The 22,269-nt window shown below is 40.1% G+C and overlaps 1 protein-coding gene across 3 annotated transcripts in view; it reads right to left on the bottom strand.

Annotated features, from left to right (window-relative positions):
- SLC12A1 (solute carrier family 12 member 1) overlaps positions 1 to 22,269 on the bottom strand; it is an 84,533-nt gene that overhangs the window by 5,397 nt on the left and 56,867 nt on the right. For all 3 annotated transcript variants that reach the window (XM_046654228.1, XM_046654229.1, XM_046654231.1), the window contains 5 exons: positions 21,510 to 21,592; positions 10,960 to 11,103; positions 8,035 to 8,166; positions 7,687 to 7,798; positions 5,336 to 5,422 (listed from right to left, as the gene is read on the bottom strand). In XM_046654228.1, coding sequence (XP_046510184.1) covers positions 5,336 to 5,422; positions 7,687 to 7,798; positions 8,035 to 8,166; positions 10,960 to 11,103; positions 21,510 to 21,592 — 558 coding nt within the window. The remainder of the gene's footprint in view (positions 1 to 5,335; positions 5,423 to 7,686; positions 7,799 to 8,034; positions 8,167 to 10,959; positions 11,104 to 21,509; positions 21,593 to 22,269) is intronic.

Genomic DNA, 22,269 nt, shown 5'->3' with positions numbered 1-22,269 from the left:
ATAGATAGTAATCATTCTGCAAATGCATTTTCTGCATAGTGTAGTCAAAGACACAGTTGTAATGTAGACACTTTAGCCCATAAATGAGTTTCCATTTGCTGAGATGAGTTTCCATCTGCCTACTGTACAGACTTTAAGGGAGACATTCGTGACTGAACGTAGGAGATGAACTAGGTTCCTTGGGAATTGGCTAGGGCTGCCCTCCTCCCCTTTAGTCCACACGACAGCTCCTACTTATAGCAGGAGGCTGTGCGCAGGGAGAAGGAGAACAGCAAGTCTAATGGCTATAGAACAATTTGGATGTTTGCTGCAAATAATGCAGCCTTTGTCCTTCTGGTGTCTGCTATTGCTGCTTGAGATTTTCAGTGAATACTGTTAAGGTGCACGTTAGAGGAGGAATAAAAATCATTACTATTTTAATGTCTAAAAATCGGAGGCCATTTTAGAGCAATTAAGAAGAAATCATTGAGTAGCAAACTAGCAGCAGTATCTCAGAGTTGTGAAACATTTTGAAGATTGCTGAGAAATCTCATTCTTGTCTTTCATAAGACTCTCATAAGATTTATTTTTAAAATGAAAGTACAAACAAGGCTTATAATTTATGAGATTAGTTGTCTTCGGAATGCTACTATAAGATAATGTCAAATATGAACAATTGTCTTTGGTTTTATATAATGTAGTTTACTTATAATTTAGTAGCTTTGGAAAGAGCGATAATTAGAAACAATGTGCTGTTAGGTTAAGAAATTAAAATACGATGCGATGAGTTCAATGATTTCATCAGTTGGCCTGATTTAGGATTTGCAGATCAAAATGCAGAGATTACAAAGGAGCAGGGTGTCCCTACCACTGTGCCTTTGTTAAGGCATGAAGAGATACTTAATGCAGTAGATTTCTGAGGCATTGACTTATTTAGAACGGTGGACAATGATAGGCAGGGAATAAGACTGATATGCCCTATTCTGCTTCCAACCACACAGTACATTTATTTGCTATTCCTTCCAACAGTGCCATGCCTTCAGAGACCTTTGGTGGTAATCAGTGCAAAGGTGCTGACTTAGGAGAGGAGAGCCTGGGTTCTCGCTCCAGCTCATACATTGTCTTTCTTGACCTGGATGACCTTGCCCATAAAAGGGGGTAATGATGGCTGTTCAGAGCTGGTGTGGGGATTGGTGTGAGGGTCAGTATGACGATTTGGGTGACAGTGCTCTGAAAAGTGTGCAGTGCCCTGTAAAACAAGGCATTCATTTTACTGAACAGCCACAGGAGTAAGGCTAGCAATTGAGAGGCTATCTGTGTAAGCTCTACGTATATTATTTTGATCAGGACAAGAGTTCTTTGCATCTCAGCCCAGGTGCTTATTAGAAAGACCAGTTCAAAAAATAGTTTCCTAAGAAATAGAAGGTGGAGTGAAGGTTGTTGGTTGTCTCCCTGGCATCCAACCTATGCTTCCCCACTGTAATTTGGTGGAATGACTCCATCCCCAGCATCAGCCAATCAGCACAATTCTATTCCTTCTGCTAGAGTGATTGGCCAGGATGGGAACATAACCCAGGCAAGCTTGGTCAACACCTAGTGTCAACATGTAGGTCGACAGGCACCTAGTGTTCCACTGATCACAATGAATGGCTCAGGTTGGTGCAACCTGAATGGAGCCCAGAACCTGAGTTCAAGACTGAGGAAGAGAAAAATTTCTCTCAACCAAACATAAATGAGCAAGTATGTAGTTTTAGTTGCTACTGGCAACCATCTTGTTTTTATAAGCTAAATCAACTTTGATTGCTGATTTTGTAATGGAAGGTAGAGTAGAGAGACTGAAAGAGAATTAGTCCTTAATTACAAATTTAACCTTCAAGTTTGCCTGAAAGCCAAAATACACTTGAACTTTTCAGTTATGTTTGATAATAATTTCCATTATTTAAGTCACTCTCAGTTAATTTTCCTTTTACTTGCAATTGAAACGTGCTAGGTGACACAGTAGGTTCTGATGAGGCTGTATTTGCCCATTTATTTTCTCTGAACTCTTACTGCTCCTTGTTCATCTTTGATTTCTTCATCCTAAGGCTCATCCTTGAGCTGGCCATTTTCCATTCTCCTAACTAGATGATCCAAAGGTAACTCAAGATTTCTATTTTGATTCTCATTAAATCTGATTTTTCTTACATTTTTTAATTGACTCTAGAATAGCCCAAGCATTACATGCTATTGAATATAAATGAGAATTAATTCAATTTAAAAAATTAACTTTAGCTGCCCTGCCTTCCCCATCCTTGTTCCTCATACTAATAAAGTTTAAAAATTTTTTCATTGCATAAAATTTTCCCCCTAAGTTCATGTAAGATTTCTTCTCTCAGATTAATGTACTAGTTGTTTTTGTGACCACTCCAGCATCTTTAAAGTAAATTATCTAGTTAATTGCTTCTAGTTTCTCTTTGATTTCTGTATAAAGATTGTTGTCTTTTTTGCCTATGACTTTTAATTCAGTCTATATAATAAAAAATGAAATTTAACCATAAGAGCTTGTTAGTTTCTCCTAGCTCAATTATTTTCTCATTAACTTTGCTTTTGTACTCCCTTTCACCCTTGGCCCACCATCTTTATAGATAATGCTTCTATGAGAAAATGTTTCCATCAAGACTTACTAATGTTTTATGGGTAGTTGAAAGATTTATTAAAGGCAATTTAAGGGCATCTAACATTAGCCTCCAACATGGAAATCATTGACAAACTATTTTCCACATAGTGTCACTTGGCCACCAAGAAAGAACAGTGATCAGGAGATAGTTGTTAATGGTAGATAAGGGCTGTCTGGCCAAGCAGGCCCATGTGGGAGCCGAAATTGAGCCAGCACTCTGAGCTTTGGGCCCTGGGCCTGGGGCTGCAACAGCCCAGAGGAAGAGTTCTCTTTCTCTAATTGAACCGCTCAGAGGAGTTGCCTTTTTAAAATCATCACAAAGGTGCCAGATGTGCTACCAGTGGCCATCTGTGAGATTTACTGAATGACCATCCTCTATTCTAAAATTTACCTTCATATATTGGAACAGCCATTGCCAACATTCGAAATGTGACTGTTTTATTAGGTAATATGGCATCACTTATAGCAGAAGGCTGAAGAGAGGAGTATGGCACTTCAGCACACCCCTTCTTGGTGGCCTTTTGTCTTCACACCAGGGTACAGTAACTGCAAGGGTTCTTTTATTCCAGTAAGAATGGATTTTTTTTTCTACATCTTCCTCAAGACCTTGAACTATCAGAGAGAAAATCTTCGAAACTGTGAGAAGTAATTCATTTTTTTCCTGAGAAAGTAGAACTTCTCATTGCAGGATCATGAAGATATGCAAGAAACATCAAATTAAGATGGTGTCTAAAATCAAACTTAGATACCAGGACAAAAGCAAAAATGCCTGGTCCTTCATTTCTTAACTACTGTCCATAGAATTTGTTCCCTGAAAGGGGGACACCATGGCACAAAGGTCAGGAGTAGTAAGATGGAGTGTCTAGACCATGATAGGCACTCAAGAATGAAGAGAATGGCTAGTGGAAGAGGTCCGTTGACACCCTTGGTGATAGGAAGGATGGAGATCTAGGGGGTGACCCTGGCAGCTGGGCGGAGACTAGCATGAAAGAAAGGGAAGGAACAAGGACTTGGGGACAGAAAATCAGATTGATGGATGAAGAGGCAAAGGATAAAGGAACAGATTAATCAGCAAGCACAGACAGTCCTTAATTGCTGAGAAGACAAACAACAGCAAGAAGAATTCTTTTACAAGAAGTAGGTGACTAATGTGTGCCTGGCATTGAGCCAGGGCTTAAAGAAAATCCAAAGTCAGTAGGGGACACCGTGACTACCCTCTAGACAAGAGTAAATGGCCCTCTACTTGCAGAGCACTGGCAGGCTCTGGCCTGTTGCTAAGTGGCACATCCTAGGAAAGCATTGGACCTGCTGTGTTTTGAAAGAGAATGCATGTCCACCAATTACAGTCAGAAGATGAGCCTGTTTGCTCACATCCCTACAAATGCCAAGGGGCACCAACTTAGGAATTAAACTTCTTCAAATGAAACGTGGAAGGCTACCAGAGATCATTACATGACAACCCAGCTCATAACAGAGTGCTAATTCCACTTAGCAAGGAGAATTAGAAATCTGTTCTTAATTTTCTGAAATATTTATAACTGTAGAAATATGGGAATGCAAGGGATTAGTGGTATAGATGATTTGAGGAAATATCACATGGTAATAACCCAACCCAGCTCAACTCTTTCGATTATAGCTTTCTTGTCACAGTTAAGGTGTTTTGTAAAGCCATTTTTAACACAGCCCTGCAGGAATCATGAATACCCTCAAACGACAGGAAATTTGAGGTGGTTGTTGGGTCAGTAAGAAGGCATCTTAAACAGAAATGAGAAGACGTCTGATGGGACAGCGAGGACCTAAGCCGTTCTGAGACCCTTGTGTCCCTCTGTACTCTCACCCTTGGAAGCCCCACTGCACACCAAGCCAAATGCATTAAATTGCATCCAGATGCAACAGTAAATATGATTTTGAACTGTAAACAATTGAAAACATTTTATAATTGCTAAACTATAGCTCTAAGTAGTTAATTTAATTTATAGTTGGCTAGAATTTCCAGACAATCTCCTTATACCTTTGAGAACACCTTTGAATCTCTAATCTATAAATTGTTTCCAAATATCATGAACTTGACAAATTTAACAATTAGTGAGGGTTAAAATGATGTCATGATTTAAAGACATTTATAAACGATTATTTCCATTTTGCCATTTAAAAATTTTGGAGCCAATACATTTCCTTGCCAGGATTCAGATAGTTTTAGACACCCATCAAAAGTTCATAGGCTCTAAGTGTTGGGTCCTTAGTGCCCCAAAGCTAAAATGGCCATGGAGGGTCGGTTCTGTCATTGTGCTGAGAAGACACAAGCTGTTTCCACATCTTCTCCATCAGAGCTCCCCATCCAGGATGCCCCTCCCAGTAACTTTAAATGATGAGAACTTGCCCTTATCACTCACGTCAGAGCCATCTGAACCTGCTACTCTTGCTACCACAGAAGGCAAGAACATTGAAGGGCAATTCTGAAGTGGTAACTAACCTGTGTTTCCACAATTCTCCCTCTCAAGCTCCTCTTCACTGTAAAAACTTTTCCTTCCATTAGAACATGCTTGATAGCTGTATGTCATGATTAATTGAAGTCCCTTTTTATTATATCTTATCAGAAAGCCACTGCAGTAAATACATACCATTTTTACCCTTTAATAATCAACACAAAAGAGAATGAGTACCACAGGTAAACAATGGATCTTGTTAAATGTTTCGTACCTTTCTTTGTTTGGCTTCACGTTGATGTCACCAATGATATGGATGTCTGCAAACTTTATCCTAAATTTGCTCAGAAGAGAAGCCATTCTGAAAACAAGAGAGAAACACGGGATCATCGCATATCTAACTATTTTCAGTTTTGGGTTTAAGATATCGAAAGCAATCCTGTCTTATTTCAGCTTAGCTTTCAGACAAAGGCTTTGGTTGCTGTTTGATTTTCATCATCGCACTTGATGGATTCGCTGAGTGTAGACCACGCTATTCCACTGAAGGAAAACAGCGATTCCTGTAGGTGCAGACACTGAAAACAGCAAACCCAGCTCTGCATTCAGGTTTCAGGGGAGGTAATGCAGAGCTGTTCATGCTCATCATTTGAAAAAGAGAGAACAAGTTTTAGTACTGATTGATTATTACCTTGCTGATAATTTTTATAGTGTTACTGACAAATTAATAATTATTATAGATTATATTTTGGAGGTTTTCTCCCCGGCAACTGAAAATTTTGATACAATTTCAAAATTACAGAAAAGTTGCAAGGATAGTGCAGAGAAATTCCACATTCACCGACTGCTTATATTTTGCCCCATTTGATTTATCATTCTCTCTCTTTATATATAACTTCATCTATCTATATATATCTTCATCTATCTATGCACATCTTTCTTTCCTTTTTTGTTTCTTTTTTTGCTTGCTTATTTGCTTTCTTTTTTCTACTTACTTACCTGCCTACCTACCTACCTAGCTGCCATTTTAAGTAAGTTTCAGATATAATGCCCCTTTACCTCTAAATACTTCGGTGGATATTTCCTAAGAACAAAGACATTGTTTTCTATACACAGACATCATTGCCAATCTTCCTCTTTTTGCGTGAGGAAGATTGTCCCTGAGCTAACATCTGTGCCTATCTTCCTCTATTTTGTATGTGGGATGCCACAGCATGGTTGATGAGCAATGTATAGGTCCGTGCCCAGGATCTGAACCCGCAAACCCTGGGCTGCTGAAGCAGAGCACGTGAACTTAACCACTACACCACTGGGCCGGCTCCCTACAGAGTGCAATTATTTTTGGGAGGAAGATTGTCCAAGAGCTAACATCCGTTGTCAATCTTCCTCCTTTTGCTTGAGGAAGATTGTTGCTGAGCTAACATCTGTGCCAGTATTCCTCTATTTTTCACATGGGATGCCGCCACAGCATGAGCGGTGCTAGATCCGCTCCCGGGATCCAAACCTGTGAACCCTAGGCCGCTGAAGTGGAGCACACGAACTTAACCACTACACCACTGGGCCAGCCCCCAGAGCACAATTTTTGAAATCAGGAAACTTAACACTGATGCCATACTATCATTTAATCCACCAACCATTTTAAAATTTTATCACATGTCCCAATAAGATACTGGACACTTTAAGAAAATATAAATTCTTATAGACATCATGTTAGTTTCCATTTTAATCTGACTCTTTAAATGGAATTGACAATATATAATATCCTCCTAAGAGGGGGGAGAAAAATGTGAAAAATTACTGAATAAAAGCCTGTTGTTATTTTGTGATTTCTGGAAGCAGTGGTTCCAGGAAGGGCTCAGAACTTAGGCGTGCCATGGGGGACCAAGGGCCGCCGAAGGTTGTTCTCCAGATTTCCACCAGAGACCTTCGGAGGCACCACATTCTCAGCATGCTTTTTGCTCTCACAACTACACACTCTCCATGTGTGTCCAGCTTTCCACGACTAAATTAATAAAAAAGATACGCACCTACACTGTGGGACTTTTTAGTTTAATTTTTCAAACTGGAAGTTTTCTCAACAGCCATCCATTTAAACTCTTTCAACTACAGATGAGAAACTGGGGACCCAGAAGTGTGTGGGGACTGTTGCTAACTCCTGCAGCTCGTTGGTGGCAGGGCTGGGACTAGGACCTGGTCCCCACAGCCTCTCAGTTCCCTGTTAAGTGTGCGTGTTCAAGGGGCTGCTGCATATTAACAGGTTTGAATCTCCCAGAAGAAACTATTGGACACAAACTCCTTAAGGCTTTTCCTTTCTTGGACACATTTACTAGTCAGAACAAAATAAACGTTATACAAGATATGGCTACTCTCATTCAAGATGTCAGGTCAAGCTTCAATGCCAGATCCCTTTTTGAAAGCATTTGTGGCAGGGGGTACAAGACTTGAAGACAGTGATTAGAAAAATTATGCAGATAATTTATTGACCAGAAAACCAAGTAAACATGAGGCCGACCACGGTGACTTTGTCTTTAAATCTATTGTGCCTCAAAGACACCTAGAATTTTTAAAATAAAAGCATGAAAACAGCAGACATCCGAAATGTTCCAACACATGAGTGATGTTACTTACGCAATTTTTTCTTCTTCAATGCGGTTGATCTTCCCTCCAACATAGATTCTTAATTTGCAGTCTTTCCATTTTTTTCTGAGAGTCAAGATATAGGGAATAAGGAGTGTTAACCCTGAAAGAAGAATAAATTATGACTGAAAGGATAAGTATATCTGACTGAAAGGAAATGAATGGCTTTACATCTTTATTCATTCCCACATTTGTAGCTCCTAAATAATTTAAAATCTTTGGAGAGCACAGAAATGTTACTCTTTAACTGGTATCGTTTTCATATACCTTCCCAAGCAGTTTGTTAGATTTATCAACATAGAAATTCTGCTCCCTAGTGTATATTCCGGAATTTTTTACCTCCATCATCAAACAACCACCAAACATCAATTGTGCCTTTTCCTTGCTTCTTTTTGAATTGGTTGCTGGCTTCCACCAGCTTCTGGTTGAACTCCCCGACATGCATCGACTGGATCGTGTTAATGCTGCTGTCTGTAAGGAGAGAGAAAGTAGTATATCTGTCTTTTGAGGAAAGAAACAAAACAACTTTCCAATAAATCTATTTGGGAAAATAGAGGAAGGGTCATGGACTTGTAAAGTTTTTAATACTTAAAGGTAAATAGCGAGCTCTATTCTCCAAAAAGGGGAGATAAAGGTGGAACCCCACAGTAATCTAGATGACCTTCAATAGTTCAAAGAAATTTGAGATTGGTTTTATGATTACAGTTTTCCTCAGGTCCTTAGTAATCTCTCTCTTCAGTGAAATGAATATTTAGACAATGTAACAATGCAAAATTATCTGATACAATAGTCAAAATGTCCCAATTTTTCCAAATTTCAGATATAACTCAACTTAATCATATTTTCAGATTTACTTGAAAGTGGTACATGTGGTGATCGGTTTTCTAGAGAAAAGCAATAGAATCAGAAATATTCCTTTGATAGACAATTCATTCACTTGAGCACAATTTTGGTGTCAATTCCATGAATGTCTAGATTATAAAGGTTGCCAAGGACCATATACATCTTCACTCTCTGTGACTCTTTGGTCCTAATGTCGGCCTGGCTTACTCCTGTTTTCTTTTTAAGGAATCTTGTGAAGCTAAGAAAAGCCATTTGAGCAATTTCAATCTTGGTGAATGAGATGAAAAAGCCAGGAAACATGGAAGGAAAATTCCTTTACTTGAGTTATAATTAAGGGCACACATAAAATATTTTAAAAAAATTTTTTTAATGCAATTTCCACCCTAACATGACACAATGAAAGTGTTCTAGGGAACTATGCCAGTGTTTGAATTGGACCCTTACTCCCATTTGTCAGTAGGGGTTTCTTTGCTACACTATATATGTTATTTCTCATTTCCACGTCTTTGAAAGTAGTGACTTCATTGCTCTATTTCAAAGAAATGGTGTTATCATAGTGCTTAGAGCAGAGCTGACAGCCTCCTCAGAGCTTCCTCTCTGATCTAAGTGGTTCTAAAGATGCTTTGTTCTGTCTTTCCCTGTTTCCATGTTTTAGGTCTGTTAATTCTGAAGCAATTATCTTATATTGTTTCTAGCTCCATAGGACTGCTGAGGGAGAAAGTAAATACATTTAGGAAATGGACCAAACCCTGCCCCCACTTACATGCAAACCAAAGCATCGAGAGGACTGTGTATGAGTGCCTGAGGCAGAGTCGGTCCTGACCTAGAACTCAAAAGTTGTCAACCCACGATAAGCCCAGAGCAGTAAAGGGCCCTACTTTAGAGCTGTGTTTGAAACTTAAGGTGTTGGAAATAAAACAGCATTATTTTGTTTTTCTGAATAATGAAACATATTGACTTTCAGAGGAGTACATTTTTGCCAAAAGTATTATGACGCAAAACAGGCTTCCAGAATAAATAACAAGTCCTCCTTTCATTAGCAAGGACATTAATGCTTCCCTCCTCCCCATCAGCTAGAACATAGTATTGGGCTATGACTTCTGCATTTTCCATTGCTTTTCCAGACTGTACCAGTGAAGAGAGCAAATTCAATGGATAGTTAACTCTTCTCACGAATAAAACAAATAAAAAAGAAAGAAAGGAAAGAAAATAGTAGTTAGCACACAGATGGTTTTATTCTGGTCTTATTCTAATGTTTACACCTGAAATTCCTGAGGTACCTCCAACTTCAGATTCAAACACATCATTTTCCTAGAAAATGTCATTTTAAGGGTGGTAATACATAGCAGTCTCTCCTATAGCCCATGGAATATTCCAGGTACCTGAGGGCATCTCTAGTATTTGAAGGGGGGAAATGTTTGGAGTATCCATCATTCTATGTAAATATATAAAAATAGTATATTACGCGTGAAATTTCATCCTTGGTCTATAGCTGGAAAATAAGCAAACAGCACCAAACCTTCTCCAGGGTAGCAGACAGCTTCTTTAAAAGACTGGATTCTGTCAACCTAGACCAGGAGCCTACTACGTCTCGATTTGGATCTTGCTATTTGACTTGGAGACTCTCCCAGAGAAATGATCTTTCTTGAGCCTCACACCAGCGAATGACTTCAGTAACTATAGGATTATTTGCACATGAAGGAAATGCATGTTAACATTCCAACTTTCCACCAGCAGAGGTCGCTGTGGACCTCATTAAACTCAAACCTGCAGTGTTTTGGAAAGAAAGCGATTTTCAAAAATAAGAAAATCAGATTTTTGAATCACCTGTTTATAAAACTTATAAGAAGCTTTCTCATTCTCTAGGTCTCCATTCCCTGGATGTACCGAGACATTCAGAGAAAAGTGTATCACTCAGCCAAAATCTACAGGTAACTAGTATGGATGAAGTTCCAAGTCCAGAATTCTGGTTTGTGATAAAGATGCATTTTTGAAATAAGAATTATAGCTGGATCCCTCATTTACATGTACTTGTCTACTTTCAATCTCCTGAAATGCCTGCAAGGTATATATGTATGGAGAGGTGTGTGTGTAGATAAATTAGTTTGGGTAATCTTAAAATTCTATCCCTTTCCTTATAGAAACTAAGAAATTTGTATTTTATGGCACTCAATCTGCTCCCAAACCAAATATTATACTTTAAAATAAAGTTTTTACCATAAGATGGTACAAAGGGTTTAACATTGTTGATAAATGACAATAGCTTCTAGCTTTTACCCATATCACCTTCTCAAGGGAAATGTCTTCCAGTCCTTACCCACGCTCAGTGCCCCTGACATCTCAGATGCTGACTTCTGACCCCTAGATACTCAAGTAATGGCTCATCTCTCAATATTTCTTGAAAATTTTAAAATTACTTACCTTTTTTAGGAGTTGGCTTAGTAATGGTCAACTTGCCAGCTTTTTTAAATAAGCCTCGGATGCCTCCACTTCCTTCTTCACATTCGTTATCTTTGATAGTGGCTTCCAAAGCCAGCCTTTCCTGTTCTAATTTCTCTAATTCATCTGATGAAAGAAGACAAAATCACTTAACTCAGAGTGACAAGGTTTTTAAGAACACTCTCATAAACTATTCTTTTCCTCTTTTTTTTGAGGAAGATTAGCCCTGAGCTAACATGTGCTGCTGCCAATCCTCCTCTTATTTTTTTTGCTGGGGAAGACTGGCCCTGAGCTAACATCCATGTCCATCTTCCTCTGTTTTGTGTGCGATGCCTGCCACAGGGTGGCTTGACAAGCATAGGTCTGCACCTAGGATCCAAACCAGTGAACCCCGGGCCACTGAAGTGGAACATGTGGACTCAACCACTGCACCACCAGGCTGGCCCCCATAAACTATTTTAATGCTAAAAATGGTGTATATGCCATAAAATCATTATTTGTAATAGGATTTTTCTGAGTGATTATTAAAAGTAACGTATGCCAGGATTTGTATTCAGAAAGTAATAACTAGCTCAGGAAAATAGCTCTATGTGTTGTTGTAATCCATGAAGTCACTGGGTTTTTATTTGTGAGGGCAAAGGGGGCTATGTAATGCCATCTTTATTTACTTTTGGCAAAAAAACAAAAAGGCAGATCCACCGTACATAAGATCTTACGCTGTAAACCAGTGACTTACTGACCTAAGCTACTGGGTCAGATATTTTACAAGGATAAGGGACAAAATTACAGAAGTATATGGGTATGTATCAGACACACAACCATGCCTCCTGAATTGAGACATAAAACTAGAGAGCAAGAATTAAGGAAAGATAACCAAATCTTCTAAAAAACTTTATGGGCTCCGAATACAAATTACCATGAAAAATATCCACCAACAATTCCTTCTGAGAAGCAAAATATTTTCTGGAGTGAGTGACCAAAGCGAAGGAAACCAAAGCTGAGATTTCTGTGTGCCTGCCATTTCTGAGAGTGCCTGTCAAAGCGCAAAGTGCTAAAAAGGGTTTCACGACACTGGAATCTGGAACAAGAGTCAAGCGGTGCGAAATTTCCTGTCCAGGGTGTAGACCCACCATCCAAGCTTTGGGGTTGCATCTGGCTGCTTTTTATCTTTTTTGGATTCTGATAGTGATGAAAAATTCCCAGCTGCTACCGAATGCCTCATGTTCCTCTCTGACCTCAACCTGCACGGGTAAATAAGACTTTAAAAGCAGTCGTATGACAGTGCTACAGAATGATGGGCATTCCTGCTTACAGTAGGCAAGGTGGCACTCTTGTCAGCTCCTCTTATCTTATTGCCTGCTGAGAATCGAGCCTTAGAAAATGAACAGTGTTCTGAGGAAGAGAGTAGAAAAGCTAGATTCACTGTTAGAAAACACTGGTAGGGCTTCTGTAAATGTCAACCCTCCAAGGCTGTTGCCTTATCTATCTGAGAAGCGGAGCTATACAAACCCTAGACTTATCAATTATGTACTAACTAAATCTGTCAGGACAGTCACATCCCTAGACGGGGCTGTTACTCAGCTACACAGAATTGTCTGGCCCCTTTCCAGGTCTTAGCAATTAATCTTTTGCCAGTGGCATGAGATTTAAGGTCAAATCACCCATGTGATTTCCCCAAAGCTTCAAAGGTTCTCAAGATCAGCAGCTATAGAAAATCTGAGAAATTAGACTGATGGTCTTAAAGCTCGGACGGGAGTTGCTTACCCCTGACTTTCGAAAGGTGAACATAAGCTGCATCGCACGGGGGGGTCATGACCGATTATAGCTCTGCCACTGGCTTTATGTGACATTAGGCAAGTCATTTACTTTTTCTATGCCTCTGATTTCCCATCTGTGAAATGGAAATGGCAACCCTTCCCCTTTCCCACCCTCCTAGCTTTGCAAAAAGAATAAACAACAGTTCCTGCAAAGTGCTTTGGAGCTTCTTAAAGGAGAAAGCAAGGAGTGCATTCTATAGGCAGTGTATTTATGCAACGTCTGGAAATGGGCTTAGTCATGCAAAGGAAATTGAGTATTTTGAGAAGCCTGGGAGTGATCTTAGTGGTTACCATGGATTGCACACTCTTTGGGTGCAAGGGACTGTGCTGCACATTATTCCTTCCCAAATAACTCTGAAACGGTTACTATTATTATCCTCATTTTGTAGACGAAGAAACTGAGGCTCAGAAAGGTTAAGTAACTTGTCTGATGTCACCCAGCAAATAACAGCGTTCAAATGCAAAGAGGTTTGCTCAACTTCAAATCCTGTATGCTTCCCACTATGAAGACATTTTTTTTCCTGAGGAAGATTAGCCCCCTGAGCTAACATCTCTTTTTGCTGAGGAAGCCTGGCCCTGAGCTAACATCCATGTCCATCCTCCTCTACTTTATATGAGGGACACCTGCCACAGCATGGCTTGATAAGCAGTGCTAGGTCTGCACCCCGGATTTGAACCGGCGATCCCCAGGCCACTGAAGTGGAACATGCGAACTTAACCACTGCACCACCAGGCTGGCCCCTGAAGCCCTTTTGCTTTTGGCTTATTACTCTTATTTCAGAGTTGTTTTATTAAGCTCCAACTCTTCATCATCAGATGAACCTAAACATGGCACCTGATATAATGCCAAGTTAATTCCCCCAAACCATGGCCCCTCAAACACGTCATTTTAAAGGGAGAACCCTAAAGATACAGGTACGTGAAGCAGGCTGCCCCAGAGCAACAGCATCGGAAGCATCCACTTTTTGGGGTGCTGCAGGGGTCAGCTGTGGAGTGTCCTGCACTTTGCAGTCATGTGGAAGGTACATTATTTGTGAGCTTCTTGGGGGCAACCGCAAGGGCTGCGCTGGGGAGGGAGTTCTCTGCTCTTCCTTTTCTGGCAGCCTCCAGCACACCCTGTGATTACCCATGAGCTGCCATCTTCTTTGTCTTCTAGTTTGGACAAAGGAGGAAAAAAGATAAATCCTCCTTTGTAACAGAGTCAGCTGGCTGAGTGAACCGGGAGCTACTCCAACAATTTGCTTGAAGGTATGTACACAGTCTGTCCCAGACAGAGCAAACTGCAAAATCCCAGGCCTGAGAGACAAAACCAGACTGTGCTGGAATGAGTCAGACTCAGCAGTTCCCTCCAAGACGGCAGAGACAGGCCGCAGACAGACTCCATTGTAAAGGCCAACAGCAGCTTGCACGGCCACCTCGGATTTTCAGATCCACATAGTGGTATGATCACTTGCACAGTGATTTTGCAAATTCTTAGTAGAGTTAATTCTTAATTATTCCCTTTGTGGGTGATCTAGGGCCTCCTTCTGTGCATCTCTCCTTTCCTCATTTCAGTGCTAAGTAGAAGCGATGTTTTGATTATCTGTTCTTCTGAATTATCTGTCTGGCGTACTGCTCGCCTCTGTTTCCACGTGCAATCAAAAGTAGACTTTGTCAAAACATTTCTTTCAACAGGAGGACTGGCTAGCTGACTTGCAAACGTGTACCATTAGCTGCCAGTAGGGTGAGCCAAGGCGGATGAATGGATAGATATAAACTGATTTCTACGAGGCTGAGATTAAAAATTACTCATTCCATCACGGCCACCACCACCACCACCACCATCACCACCACCACCACGTTTATGATGTTCAGGATTCATAAAGCCCTTTCCACATAGTATCTTGTTTGATCCCAACACCAATACTGGGATGCAGGCAGAACTAGTAGTGTTCTCCCCATTTTCCTGTGAAGGAAACTAGGGTTCAGACAGTTCAAACGATTTGTCCAAGGTTGCACAGCTGGTGACCCAGGTCTTCTGATTCCAAATCTTGTCTTCCTCCCTCTTCACCCCCCTTCTTCAGTGCTGTGCTCTGCCTGCCTACATCTGCCTGTTGAAGGAATACCCAGTCTGCATTTTTTGAAGAAACCATCCCCAAATTTCTCAATCAGAGAAATTTCCATAATATTTTACACTTCTGTAATACTCTGCTTCAGCCTGTATCCCAGTAACTATAACTGTGTGACACAGAATAGAGCTTTAAGATACATGTCTATTTTATCCCCACCAGACTGCAAATTCCTGGAGAGTAGCTTCTGTCATATTTCATTGCTACCATTGATTGAGAGGTTATTCTGTGCAAAGCACAATGCTAAACACTTTGCAGCCATCATATCCTTTCATCCAAATCAATACATCTGTGAGGCAGGTACTAGAATTATTCCACTCAAAAATGCGAAAAGTGAAACACAGAGAGGATGAGTAATTTGATTAAGGTCACATAGCCAAAAAGTGTCAAGGTGGAATTTGAACCCAGGTCTGTCTGATTCCAAAGCCTGTGCTTGCACTTCACATACTCCCTCTCCCAGCCTTAGTTGTGCCCACACCTGCCTGCTTTGCCTCCCACCATAATAAACACTCAAGAGGAGTTTGTTGAAATCAAAGAACAGGTCAATGCTGTTCAATGCATTTGAGAGTATTATCTCTACGAAGGAAGAAAAACAAGTGAATCGTTGTCAGGGATGGGGGTGTGTCAAGTATGTGTGTGGGGCTAGGTGCAAAAGACAATGTTTGCAAGGAGTGGAGTTAATGCTCTACCTAGAGTTAAAAAAAGAGGGGTTGATGGTATAAACCAGGCTGGAATGTGACAGAAGGTAGGACAGGCAGGATTAACAGAAGAATGAGAGGCAAAGAGAGGGGTCCTTTCCCTGGAAAGGGCCACCACCTGGGCATTAGGTGGGAATCTGTGTCTTCCGTATTAGATAATTCCATAGTGTGTCATGATTTACAAAGCCACAATGCTAGAGAGAGAGTAAAAGCCTGCCCTTCTCACGTCCCAAGATTAAGAGAATCCCTGAGGTTCTAATGATGGAAGAAAAAAGCTTAGACCTTTAGGTTCTCTCAGCTGAGTGGATTTCTAACCAATTCTTCACACGTATCCCCCAAGAGTTCTCATAATAAGAACAAAGAGTGAATCCTGAGCTGTATCTTCATGTAAATGCCAAAATTACTTGAACGGTAGTTACTCCACTTTCAAGTGCTTTATAAATTGGTTGTATGGTAACTGACTGGAGTGACTATATTTTGAAATTCAATTTAGTTGTCAAGATTGCCTCCAATGTTCTACCCCAACCTTTTTTTTTTTTTAAGATGTCTTTTAGAAATAGGTAGGAGTCTACACATTACAATTCCCTTTGAATCTTAACGATAGAGGGTAGTCGATTATCTGACAACAGAAGGGAGAGCGAGGGAACCCATTGAGGACTCGCATCCCCTCCCATTTCACAGCATCCTTTTTCTTTATTAATTATTAAATTATGATTCTTTCCTTGGTCAATCAACTCAAAGCTGTAAATGCTCACATGAATCAATGTGCTGAACCCCAGGTGAAGTCTAGTTGAATTGAAGGCAGGAAGCAAGCCTGCAGTGGTCGCCTTGCAATCAAGTAATTATTTACTACACTGCCATCTGTCTTTATTTTGCTAAGCCACTCCATCAGACACAGCAGAATCTCTGTGCTCTGAGATGGTCATAAATCGTGCAGTACTTACACGGAACACTTGACCGCAATATATTGCGAATCACGTTTCATCGCTTTATTTCCTACCAGTACAATTTGGACTCTTTATTGTAGTTGGCAAACTTGCTAAATACCCCTGGGAAGTCAACAATATGAAATACTGCGTCTTTTGTGTTGTCAGGCAATAAATTAATTTATTAAGAAAAACTATCAGCCGTCAATATTGGATGAATTGCTGCAGTATACAAGTTAGAATGTTATGAGCATCGATCTTCTTTATATAAAAAGTTATTCTCCTCACATAAGCCTGTGACACAGTATAGAAATAATTGTCCTTAGCTGGTAAATTACCTATAAAGCTGATTTCTATTCACTGCTTTATTAACTACAGTATATGGGCACTCTGAATTGCTAATATTTCCTTTACATTATAATCTGTGATGACACTGTGGTGCCTGTGTTGGAAAAGCTGTGACGATAATCATTAACACAGTTGTAATGCAATGCTTAAGATTTATCTGGCTCTTATTAAGCTCCATATTACAGTATAATATAATGAAACAGAAGCTTATTTCTTCCAATTCAAAATCTAATATGAGGGTTGTGTCATAAATTACATGAACTTCAAAACAATGCATGGGAATGTGGCGGAAAGTTAATTTCTATCATCACGCTGTTGTTTTTCTGCATGTTCTTCATGTATTTGTGCAATATTGTTTTCTGTTTACTCTAGATAATTGGTACTTATAATTATTTTATTAGCATCCCACTGTATTTTCCCTTTCTTGACGAAGAGGCAGAAATATTTCAAACATCAAAGTTGATATAAATTGGATACATCCCTTGGGAAATTAAAAGGGGATGCAGTTCACTGCCAGGATTCTTTCAGAAATAACACAGAATTTGCTTGCTGCATTGCTTTATAGAACTAAATTGATGGTGCATTTGGCGGATGGGGCAGCGAGGGGTGGAAGTAATAGTTCTCAGCCACATCACATCCTTCATCTTGAAGAGATCAACACAATGTACAAAGCAAATGTGTAATCTAAATACAAATTATATTTTGTATTCTCATTTTTGAGATGGAAAAACATTACAGCACAAAAGGCAAAAGAAGTTAAAGCAAAATGTGGAAAGTTAGCAACAGAACAGGTTTCTTAATACGAGGTTCTTGTCATTGTCTCAGTGTCACATCTATACTGTAGACAGGCAGGCCGTATGTTGAGTTTTTAAAGGAATGGATAAAAATAGCCTGTTTCATTCCCATATCTCAGATTTCACCATTGCCTTTCATTATGCAAGTCATTGTCCTCTCAAGCTCTCCTTTTTAAATGGTAGAAGAGTGGCTTCAAACAGACACAGGTTTGAATCTCAGCTCTACCAATTACTAGCCTTGTGAATCTTGGGTAAGCTTCCATTTTATTACCTGTAAAATGGGGACAATGACAGTACCTTCCTCACAGGGTAGTTGGGATGATAAATGTCATAATGTGAACATGAAGCTTAATATATGGCACATAATAAGTGCTCAAAGATGTTAGCTATTGTTACTATTAATGTATTATGTTATACCAGGAAGGAATACAAATTAACCATTAACACCAAGTGGGAATTAGTATATCTGATCGGGAGATATAAAAGGTCAAATAAAAGAGAAAGGGGGCATAAAAAAGGAAGGCTGAAAGCACCAAAACTAACCTTTATGCTACAATTTTGCATAGGATGGGTTCTACTCTCAGTTTTACTTTTTAAAGTTCTTCATACATAATCACAGAGTATTTGTATCAGATAGTGGTTCTCTATCCTATGCCAATGCTTGATCTCTAGTTTCTTCTTCTTTCTGCTCCTTTTCAACACACCAGAATGGGTGCATCAGAAAATCCTCCTAATACACTCATGTTCCCTTCTCTTATGATGGAAACAATCAAGAAACCTCTTCTGTTGCTAACTTTCTACATTTTACCTTAATTTTTTCTGCCCTTTGTGCTGTAATGTTTTCCATCTAAAAAATGAGAACATAAAATACCAATTGTCTTTCGATCACACATTTGCTCTCTATGTTATGTAGATCTCTTCAAGCTGAAACAGAACCTGGACCTATCGGGCATCTTACTCTCAAATCCCTCACAGGCCCTTCCTTTCTGCTGAACTCACCCAGAAAACACTGGTCTTCCTCTACCCTGGAGACCAAGTGCCTCTAAAGAAAAACTGGACAACTAGAGAAACTGCTCCAACTTCAGAGAGAGGATTGAGACTATTGTGCCTGATCTGCCTCAGTTTACGGCTCCACGTTTACAAGTCCACAGACCTCATCGTCAATCCTCACTTCCTTTGCTCTAATTTCAGAAGATGAAGCATTTTTCTTCTGTTTCAGGCCAACTCTCCCATCCCTGCCCTTTCCTTGGTTCTTCTTGTTCCTCCAGGATCTTACTCCATGGGTCTTCCCTTTTTTACCTTCATCTTCAATCTTTCCCACTCTCTTGGGCCCATTTCCTCAGTGCGGAAACAAGCCTCTCTCTCCCTTTTCAAGGTCTATAGCTCTCCATATAGTAAATCTCCTCAATTTCATTCCTCTCCTTGGCATCCAGACTTCTCATAATAGTTGGCCACATCCACATTCTCTGCTTCATCATCTCTATTCTTTCCTCAACCTACTGCAATCTGGATTCTGTCAATACTGCTCAACAGAAATCATTCTCACTAAGACTGTCTGTGCCATGTCAATTACATGTCATTCACAAGCTTACTGGTATTCTCTGCTGTATTTGATACTGTCGATAATTCTTCTCATTTTGAGCACTCTGCTCCCACGGCCTCCACGACACCACAGACTCCTGGTTCCTTTTCCTTTCCGACCACTCCCTCCCTGCTCCTTCTTTGGGGCCCTATTCCTGTGCCTTGAGGCTCTTGACTACACACACTCTTTGGGTTATATTTTCCAGCGTCATGGTTCCAATTTTCGCCTTAACCATGATGCCTCCTGTATTAGTTTGGTAGGGCGGCCAGAACATATATCACAGACGGGGTGGCTTAAACAACAGAAACTTATTTTCTCAGAGTTCTGGAGACTAGAAGTCCAAGATCAAGGTGTTGGCAGGGTTGGTTCATTCTGAGGCCTGTCTCTTTGGCTTGTAGATGGCCATCTTCTCCCTTTCCTCTGTGCTTGTCTGTGTCTTGATCTCCTCTTTTTATAAGGACACCAGTCACATTGGATTAGGGCCCACTCTAGTGATCTCATTTTACCTTACTTACTTCTTTAAAGACCCTCTCTCCAAACACCTTTGGAAGTTAGGACTTCAGCATATGAATTTTAGGGGGATACAATTTGACCCATAACGTCTCCTAAATCTACATCACCAGCTCACATTTCTTCTTTAAGACCGGGACTGGCTAACTGCCTACTGGACATTCCCTGTAGGATTTCCCACAGGAGATTGTTCAAAACTGAACCAGGCATCTCTTCATTAAACCTACTCTTCCTCTCCTGCTTCCCATTTCCATTGGTAGCCCCACCATTCATTTAGCCAGCCAAGGGCTGACTCCTCCCTCTCCCATATTCCACACATCCAACCAACCCCCAAATGCTGCTTTTCCTACCTCCAAATTACTTCTGTCCTTTTCTCTCCATCCCTAGCTCTAGTTCAGGCTGTCACCTTCTCTTGCTTTGATTATTATAAAATCTTATTGATTTGTCTCTCTATTTCCATTCTGGTCCTCTTTGAGTCCATGCCCTGTGTAACTGAAAGAGTATAAGATCTAAAACCCAAACACGACCATATTACTCCCTCATTTAAATCTCTTCATCGGCTCCTCATTGTCTATAGAATATGGTCTACACTTTTTAACATGACAAATGAGGCTTTTAAAATCAGGCTGTTATATCAGCAGCCTCGTATTTCACAACTGTCTGCTTCATACCTTTCACTTCAGTAACACTAATTTCACATTAGTGTTGGTTGCCCCTACATCCCATTCCTCTGTATTCCCACGTCTTCACATCTTTGCTAACGCTCTCCTCTTTCCCAGGAATGCTGTTCCCCAAACTCTCTCATTCTTCTCTCCCCCAACATTGCCTAGTTAACTCCTACTCATCCACTAGATCTCAAACCAAAGGTCATTTCCTCCAGGAAAGCTTCTTGGAGTTCAACGCCCCTTCTCTCATTCCCATGAGGCCCTATTGATATACCTATTATTACACTAATAATATGCCCATTTCCATTACTAGGCTGTGAGTCTCTTGAGGATACAGACAGACTCTTATTAGTCTTCGTCTATCCGGCACTGACACCTATGCCATGCTTGGTACATAAGACGTACCCAATTATATCCTTTTGTTCTAGTGTCATGTTGTCAGTGGACTCTATTGTGAAGTTCAGCTAAAGCCATAAGTCCTGTCCTAGTATATCAGTGACTCTTTAGATGTGTCTTTTATTTTATACACAAGAGGGTGTGTTTCAACTCTAAGACTAAACAAGTATACTAAATCCTCTATAGGGAAAAAACACAGCCACTCATCTGAATTAGTGTTTCTGCCTCCGACTTAGATTAGTGATTCACAGCATGATAATTCAGACTCATTTCCACGTTAGCTGCAAACCAGATCATAGTCTCTTAAAAACAAAATACATAGTTTTCCAAGGAAAGAATTAATCTTCATTTTCTGAAACATCTTGCAGAAATTAATTCAGCAGTTCAGTTTACCAAAGCTGTTTCTTTTCAGTGATGCTGGCTTTGTGTTTTTGTGATAAGAAGAATAACTGATGACTGCCCTGGATCATTCTATATTTCTGATTAGGAGGACAAAGGCCACTTGTGTTAGCAATGGGGACAACACTGGGGGAGCGTGCACACCTCAGGTCAGCAAAAGAACAGAAGCTCTATCGTTAGGGGGCTTGGTCTGCACTGTGCACTGCTCCATTCCCCCCCTTTAGAACAATGCCAGGCATGCAGCAGGTGCTCAGTAAATATTTGTTGGTTGAATAAAGAAAGTACATACCTTGCACCTGAAGAACTTGAGAGATGTCAAACCCTTGGCTGATTCTGACTATGACCACACCAATCTCAAAATCAAAGGCATCACTGAAAGTGGAAGAAAAGTGGTTAGTGATTAAATGACTTCTTTAATCCTCAAGCTTTGGACTAATATTAAATTGCTTCTAGGATTTTAATGTAATTAAATGATAAAAATTCACTTCAGAATATAGCCAAGAACTGATGCCTTTTCTGTTAGTTTGTTTGTTCTCCCTTTACACCAGTTAAAAACATTTTCTGGGTAAAGGTAACTAGCTCATTTACTCTGGAAGCAATTTATTCAAATAATACTATCAACTAGAATTTTCATTAAGAGCTTGTTACATAATTTTAAAATAATTGCTTGTTTTCTTATGTAAACAAAACAGTCACTGAAATATTTAGAACAGAGAGTTTCCAGGCTGCAAAGACCCTTTGAAATTATCAGCCAAATTCCCCATGCTTTGAGGAGAAATCCTACAACATTTTTGAGATAAGTTCCCATTTAAAAATGTCCCCAGCTCCTCCAGGGAACTTTCGCCATTGACTGTGGACAGACCCTTTGAGGCAACACTGTTTCAGGGCAACCCTAAGCAGTTGAAGTTGGGTGCTGTGCCTTCTCCACACCCAACCCAATGGAATTAGATTATCTGGAAGGGAAAGAAAGCCTCTCTTTTATCTCTGTTCTTGTAGAATATTTTTTCTCTGGCCCTAAGTATGGAACCAAATCAATTAATACTTTGAGT

This window comes from Equus quagga, chromosome 2, assembly GCF_021613505.1.
Source record: "Equus quagga isolate Etosha38 chromosome 2, UCLA_HA_Equagga_1.0, whole genome shotgun sequence".
Taxonomy (NCBI): Eukaryota; Metazoa; Chordata; class Mammalia; order Perissodactyla; family Equidae; genus Equus; species Equus quagga.
This window is presented reverse-complemented; position numbering and strand designations above follow the sequence as displayed.